The following is a 7958-nucleotide window of genomic DNA, read 5'->3' as shown; positions in this document are numbered from 1 at the left end:
GTTACAAAAAAAATTAATAAAAACTATACCAATGTCGTAGAATGCCAAAATCAAACGAAAAAAGACGAAATTGTAAAGAAATGAACTTGAAGACTAGATTATTCGCCAAACCATATTCTGTGCCATTTGCTCAAACCTCATGACCACGTAGACTTCATAATGAAAAGAACTTTTTTTTGCAAAACTTTTTTTTTATTCGCACGCGCGCATCAGTTTTGGGGCTCCCGGAGGATGTCATCCATGCATATAATCACATCAACATGGCCTTACGGTATATTTTTGCTAATTTTGCAACTGTTTTGTACGATTTACAGTATGGTTGAATTTTTTTTTTTTTTTTTTGTGGAAACGGCCGAAAATCCATGCGCGAGCAGATTTCATCCATATAATCAAATCAATATGGTCTTATCTATGTGGGGCTAGTGACAGGAAAAATGGGGCATGAAAGGTGATATTTCCCACCAACCTCTGCTTGGAGAGTAGATCCCACAAGGTGTCGCAAAAAAAAGCAATTCCCTAGGGAATGCATGGGTGGAATATTTAGAATATATCGCAGTACTACACCAACGGCTCCGCCCCTGAGGCGTCGCTAAAAATCAGTATTTTGTCCCAACATCTGCTTGGAGATCAACAGTACTGTTTTACAGTTTTGTGTACTACTTCCTTCCCATGAGCCCATGCGGACAGGTGAGGTCCAACATGGCGGCGCGCGGCTCGGACGATCGCTACCGGCCCAAGCTTTTCTACGAAGACGTCGTCTCACGGCAAAAAGTCGGCCTCATTCAGTACGGGGTGGTCGTGGCAAGCTTTCTGGAGAGCGACGACGAAGATGACGAGGATTTTGAGCCCCAGGTGAAGCTGAAACGCGGCCACGTCCGGGTGACATGGTACCCCGACGGACAGAGAGAGGTTGTTCCGGAAGCGAAGGTAACAACTAAAAATGTTGTTATGGTTCGAATAATTTTCATTTTCAGGTTAATTCTTTAACACCAACCCTTATAAACTATACATGACGCGTGTGTCACTTCTTAAGCTTTGAAACATATGGTAGCATCATTTAAGAAACATATCACGTTCTTAAAAAAGAGGAAATCACAGCTGTTGAACTTTCCCCCTTCCCTACTTTCCAAGTTCACTTTGCCCCTCCCCCTCCAGAATACAGCGTTTACATGTAACTTCACTTGTACGATAACGTTTCAAGACTTAGTACCAATCTCTGTCAACTCTGAGACACAAATACTCAGATTTGGGTATGCTTCTCACGTGTCTGAGTGCTGAGAACGAACGCAATAACATTCAGATCATACTATAAACATTTAGTTTAATGTAGACAGTTTCTGTTGAAATATGGTCGCCTACATGCTTAATTATACTATAGTTAATAAACATTTTGATAACAGTAGTGTCCAAATCAGGGTTCAAATTACCAATCATGGACTGGGAAGGAAACTTTGTTTAGGGACTGTACGATATTTACCGGGGAGGGGGGCCGGTCGTCCGGGGGTAGCGTAAAAAATTTTTTCCTAGGCCCTCCCCCCGGCGTGAATCATAGAGAGTGAAATTTCGTATGGGGAGGACGAGATTTTGATTGAAAATTTTCCCCGTATGAACTTCGATGATGAAGCGCCGAAGGCGCAAGCCATCGCGCCACAGGCGCCACTAGAGCCGGAGTAGGCCCGGGGTTTTTTTTTGGGGGGGGCCGCATGTCCCCCCCCAGAAAAATTTTGAATTTCAACCCATGTTTTGCATGTTGAGGGACAAATTTGGCAGCAAAAATTTAGCTGGTACATTGAGCTATAAATTTAAAGTCAGTAACGTTAAGGTCAGTCAGTGTAATCGAAATAATCCTCTATCTAGCCTACCTTTCGTCCACGTCTTCCGCGTCAATTTTATTACAAACAGGGAACATCTAGCCTATGATGTTCTCCTTAGCCGATTTCTACTATTTATTCAGCCTGCAAAGAAGTCCGGTGGAGACTACAGGTTGTAGTTGCTGACCACTTTACCACCAGTTGATCATGCCTGATTGTTGAACCTGATCTTGGAGAGTCTATCAGTTATTGCCGATGTCTCGGCAGATGGACATTACCAAAAGAAGAAGGTGGTGCATCCTTAATTTACTAGATAGCTAGATAGATACTCCTTAGATAGATATTCTAGAAAGATACTCCTTACTTAAGAGTTAGATGTAATGTGCAAAGTGCATTTAGGTTTGGTGTAACAAGTCGTTTGGCGTAATATATAGCAAGCTGCAGCCACACTGCGTGCCTGTGAAGCTGTTGTGTTATGCTGAGAGGTTGTTATACTGGCTATACCGATACATAGCCTCAAGATCACCCCCCCCCCCCAGACCAGGGCACCCAACCTAAAAAATTAGGTACGGAAAACATTTTTTGGGTGCACCATATGAAATAAAATCTAAATGCAGGTCTTACTGCTCCTCTTCTGAGCTTGAATCTGAAATGGAATCAAATCTTAAACAAGTACTACAACAAAGATTTTATTAGGTATTTTTCTCATAATTAGAGTCATTTAGAGACCAAGAATATCCGGTATGCTATGATACACTTCTAATGTTGAAAATTCCTACAAAAATATTTGGGTGAAAAAAATTAGGTATACAACTCCAATTCTGGGTGCACTAAGGTGCACATTGCACCCAGTATTTCGAGCCCTGCAGACAAACTGGTAAAAGGGTTCCTGTTGTTTCCTTAAACCTCAAATGTTATTACAATAAAAGCTTCATACACCTTCCCCTCCCACCTTCAGGTCCTTCAGCCCTATTTTCTGCCCCATTGTGGCTCATTAGTCAAAGGGAATCTATGACACAGGGCATATTTCTTGTCTCTCGGGGCAATGATGTAATCATGTAGGATTCTTACTAATAATATATCTCTCTGAATAATAATAAAAACAAATACAGTTTACTTCACTAGACATCTAGGCTTTTTGTTTATAAACTTTAGGTATATATGTTTATGACCAACTGATGGCAACTTGAGTTAGGCCGAGGAAAAAAATGTTGTGTTTCCTGTTTCAGTCCTGAAAAAATTAAGGTCAGTAGGTAGGGATTAGCTTTTTTATTAGACTTCAGTGATATATATTTAGGGGTCCATACTTATATAATACAGTTTAACAAAGTAAAACTTGCATCAAGACACTTGCTTTCAATGTCAATGTTAGAAAACCAATTGTACAATGTTTTATCACTCAGATGTCAGATCATGTAGCTGGAAAAGTTAACGTTATTTGTCCCTCGCAGGGGTCCACCAAAAAAAGGCTAAGGTCGGTAGTTTTTTCTTGGGTCGGTCGGGAAACAGGAAACACAAATTTTTGCCTTTTATTATCAAGCTTATGTTTTTTCAAGTTGTGCTTCTAATATGATTGTCCTTTTCATGATACATGCTTATTAATATTATTATATATTGATTATAAAGACTTATTAATTATATTAGTACTTTTTCAAAAGTCCTTCATTCAAGCTGAAAACAACTCATGGTGCATTATATAAATGCATTATATAAAGGATGTATCTGATTCCTATGTGCAGTTGATTTTATTGCTGTCTATTTGCTTTACTTGATATACGACAGGTGTAGAAAACAGCAGGAGAGAACCTTAATGCCTCCCTGGGGAGTAAGCAATGAGATACATGATTGTGTTTCCTCTTGATTTGGAGCACATCATTCATATATATTTAATGTCCTTACTGACCTATGGAGGGCTGACTCACATTGATACATGCACCTTGATTCAGAAGTGCTTTGTAGGGCCTCAGGCAAAAAAATGTTGTGTTTCCTGTTCCAGTCCTGAGAAAATCAGGGTCGGTAGGTAGGGATAACCTTTTTTTTTTAACTTTTTTTTTACTTCTGTACTCAGTCGTGGTCCAGCAGGGTTGAAAGACAAATTTGGAGCTGTGCACCCAATTTTTTTCTGTAGGTGCACCAGTGCGCCCCAATATTTCCGTAGGTTTATGTATGTAAAGATGTTAAATGTATAGTACTATACTTTCCCCACTAGACTCAAGTGAAAATGAGTATTGTCTGTCCTGTATTCGTTTCTATGTGCGGGACACAACACCAGCAACAGCTGCCTCTGTTCCGTGTGTATTGCACTGTTGCAATTTCAATAAATAAAAAATAAAAAAATATAGTACTATACAACATATTCTTAACATCCAACAAAAATAGTAAAATCATTGTTGTAGTACTTGTCTTTAGAAATGAAACATAAGTAGATTTATTGCCAACATTCTAGTTATTCTATTTTATATCGTGCACCCCCAAAAAATTTTGTGCACCCAATTTTTTAGGTTACAATGGGTGCACCAGTGCACCTACCGGTATTCCTAAAAATGAATTTTGAGCCCTGTCCTGGAACTTTAAATCAATGTACAATACAGTTAAACAAAGTAAAACTTGCATGAGGACACTTAAATTTTCAGTGTCAATGTTGGAAAATGGAAAGCCAATTGTACAACGTTTCATTACTCGGGTGTCAGTTCATGAAAAGGTCGATTTAGCTAAAAAAAAATTTATGTCGCTAGCAGGGATCCACACAAAACAAGGCTAGGGTCGGCAGTTTTTTCTAGGGTCAGTCAGGAAACAGGAAAATACAATGTTTTTTCCTAGGCCTAGATCTAGACAACCATCTCACTTCAAAAAAGCCAAGGCTATTGAGTGACAGATTTATATCAATGTGATGCTGTGATTGCATGCAGTTTGACTTTCTCTTGACAATGACATCAAAATAGCCTACATGTATTGTAGTTGTCATTATATTATACTTACATGTTGCCAGTTAATACATAATGCTAAAAATCATACATCATGCTCGAAATTCATTTTTGGGAATAGGTGCACTGGTGCACCCAACCTAAAAAATTAGGTGCACAAAAAATGTTTTGGGTGCACCATATAAAACAAAACTTAAGTTAATACAGATCTTACTGCTCCTCTTCTGAGAGTGGAATCTGAAATGGGAGCTAACTTCAAAATCTTAAACAAGTACTACAACAAAGATTTCATTATTTTTCTGACCCGTAGATGCCAAGAATATCCTGCATACTATGCATTTGATAAGTACAAAAATACCTACGAAAATAGTTGGGTGCACCAGTGCACCCACAGAAAAAAATTGGGTGCACAGCTCCAATTTTAGGTGCACTTTGAAGGTGCACATGCGCCCGGTATTTCGAGCCCTGTACATGTTTGTTTTTATGTTCAAAATCAACTAATCAACATTACAATTTGAAACATAATAGTATTAATACAGTACAGGATACAGGAGTACAGGATAGATGCATAATCCCTTTTATCTCATATAATCTATGTCAATGGAAATAAATGTGCACATTTACTAAATATGAATGACAAATTGCTAAATATACAGTTTCTGTGCAGGTCTGAATTAACTCTTGAGTAGTCAGGTTGAACGTACAGTGTATCTACAATGTTCATGAAATGAGATAATCAGTTGATTATATGTTACACACATTATGTTTCTAGTTATTATGTTTACCGAAGAAAATGGTAAACATATTGTTTTTGCTCGGTTTCCTCTTCCTCCTCCTCCTCCTCTTCCTCCTCCTCTTCCTCCTCTTCTTCTCCAAACATATAAAAAACAGCAATATCTCCATAACTACTGGCTTGGAACACCTGAAATTTGGTAAGGTGGTAGAACGGTACATAAGACATTGAACCTTGGTCATTTTGGTCAACATAGATGTCAAGATATGATTTTATTGGCAAAAAATGAGTGAAAAAAGTTGCATTTTAAGCCCCAAATGGAACTTTAGAACCCATTTAGAACCCGTTTAGAATTTTAGAATCGCGTTCCAATTCGGGGGTTCGATGACCCCCGGGTGAACGACCGCGCGGCCTTTGGAACACGCCATTCAGGCGGGAGGGGTAGGGAGAATAAAACACCACACCAAAGAGCACTTAGAGAGAGAGATGAGAAGCGTCATTCGGGATACGGTCACTATTTCGATTTTATTTACGGGAAAGCACATTCTTCTAGTGAAGGTGGGTGATCTTGCACCAAGGTGAAGCCGCCGGTGGTGTCCAGTCCCCCCAGATACATCGAAACCATGGCGTCTCCTGCCGTGGACATACGCCGCAACCAGCTTGAGAGATGCGCGCCAACTTCCACGGTGAGTTGTGCTCCTTCAGTGTAAAATATGGCCAGAAGTACGGCTTCCACGAGTAGGGACTGTTGTTGTGAGCGTTTGGGATTGATTCTGACCGGTAGAAATGTGCACAGCGTACGCGTACCGAAGCGTACGTGTTTAGCTGGTCTTGTTTGTAAACATTCTACCTAAACGGTTACGTACTGTACAGTATCCCGTAACTAAGCAATATATCGGGTTTAGCCCGAAAAATACCGTCAAAACTTCTAAAATATTCGGGTGTGGATCATTTTGGGCAGAAATTTACCGAACATTTGGCGTTTTTTTCCGTAGATTTATCGATTACATCATCGATATGTCCCATCCGTCATCACAGTGGGGAGGGGGCGTGTGTGATTCTAACGGCCTTCCTTTTCTGTCAATGGGGATTTTTTTAATGTTATCAAGACAGAACGCTAAAAACACTAGAAAGGCCGACAAGGTCGACATTTGCATGGGAGCAAATACAGCATATTTCAGTCCATTTCCCTCCCACGCAAAAGTGGACTATTCCAAACTTACCCCAGTGCAAAACTGGCAAAGGTTCTCAAATAAATGAATTACATACTATGTACTAGTAATTGAGGACAATGATGCAAGAACAAGCACTTTGACAATCTCGACAGATTTACTTACAAAATTTCACATCAATCTTATCTCACAATGTTATTGCAGGTATGCAAATACTAACAATGACAAGACTTGTTACATTTTGAAGGTCTAATTGCAAAGAAAAGGAAACTATACATGACTATATCATAATATACGGATGGACTATAAAACTATACATACATATTTAACTCAACAATATATTACTTACATACGACTTGCGTATATACAAACACTACATTCATATACTAGTATTGAATAATCTGAATATGATTGACATAATTTTATACCATACATATACTATGCCACTACAAATATCAGATGTTGAATATGCGTTGTATATACCATGACTTGTATATACAATGTACATGTACTACAAAACTATTCATATTCAATAATCTACATATGGTAGGCATAATTATACCCGTATACGTGGGTAATACGTTACATAATACGTTACATTTACTATGCCACTACAATTACTACATTCATCATTGATATTTGATATAATTATATACCATACATATACTATGTGCTGTATCAGTGTACGGAGGGTTGGTTTCTCCCTGGTCAGTTTCTCAGCTATGCTTCCTTCCCTATGAGAGGTCCCGTCTGGAGGATAGAAACAGACGAGTAAGATTTAAAACCTGATCAGAAACATAGATCACAGAAATTATACATTGATTAATCACTTCTTAAGTGATTAACACAATCTATGTGTGCACAGTTTGCTACTGACACAACAATTTTCTCCTAACATCACCTTTTGTCAACTATTTGTAGATTCTACTGCCTTCTTAGCACAAGCTTACCTGCTGTATATTCAGTGTACGATCCTCTAGCTGCTTCACGCTTGAAAGAAAAGTAAGAAATAGATTTATTGCAGACAATATTGCAATAAAGAACATCTCTAAATATGGGATTACATGAAGTGCTTTTAAATTTAAAACATAAGAGTAAGAAGGAATATAACAATAACAATGAGATGAAATAATAGAATTAATAGAAGCTTCATCAACAAACAAAGGAAAACATCTGGGGTATTTGCCTATTCCTAAAAGAAAAAAAAAAGATAAAATACCTATGGTATGGAGTGACATATTATTATTAAACCATTAAAAAAAGCATTTTCGTTGATTTTTTTCATTTATTATCCATTTCTGAGATCTACCCCATTCAC

General features: G+C 38.4%; 1 protein-coding gene across 1 annotated transcript in view; it reads left to right on the top strand.

The window, feature by feature from the left end:
• The first annotated feature begins 679 nt into the window (after positions 1-679).
• The window catches only part of LOC109483953 ((E3-independent) E2 ubiquitin-conjugating enzyme-like), a 28911-nt gene continuing 21632 nt past the window's right edge, over positions 680-7958 (top strand). Inside the window, exon 1 of the mRNA XM_019787102.1 lies at positions 680-927. Within this exon, the coding sequence (XP_019642661.1) occupies positions 700-927 (228 nt within the window). The 5' untranslated portion in view covers positions 680-699. The remainder of the gene's footprint in view (positions 928-7958) is intronic.

Source organism: Branchiostoma belcheri, unplaced genomic scaffold (assembly GCF_001625305.1).
Source record: "Branchiostoma belcheri isolate BF01 breed outbred unplaced genomic scaffold, Haploidv18h27 scaffold67, whole genome shotgun sequence".
Taxonomy (NCBI): Eukaryota; Metazoa; Chordata; class Leptocardii; order Amphioxiformes; family Branchiostomatidae; genus Branchiostoma; species Branchiostoma belcheri.
The sequence above is the reverse complement of the archived record's forward strand: the minus strand, read 5'-3'. Positions and strand labels throughout refer to the sequence as shown.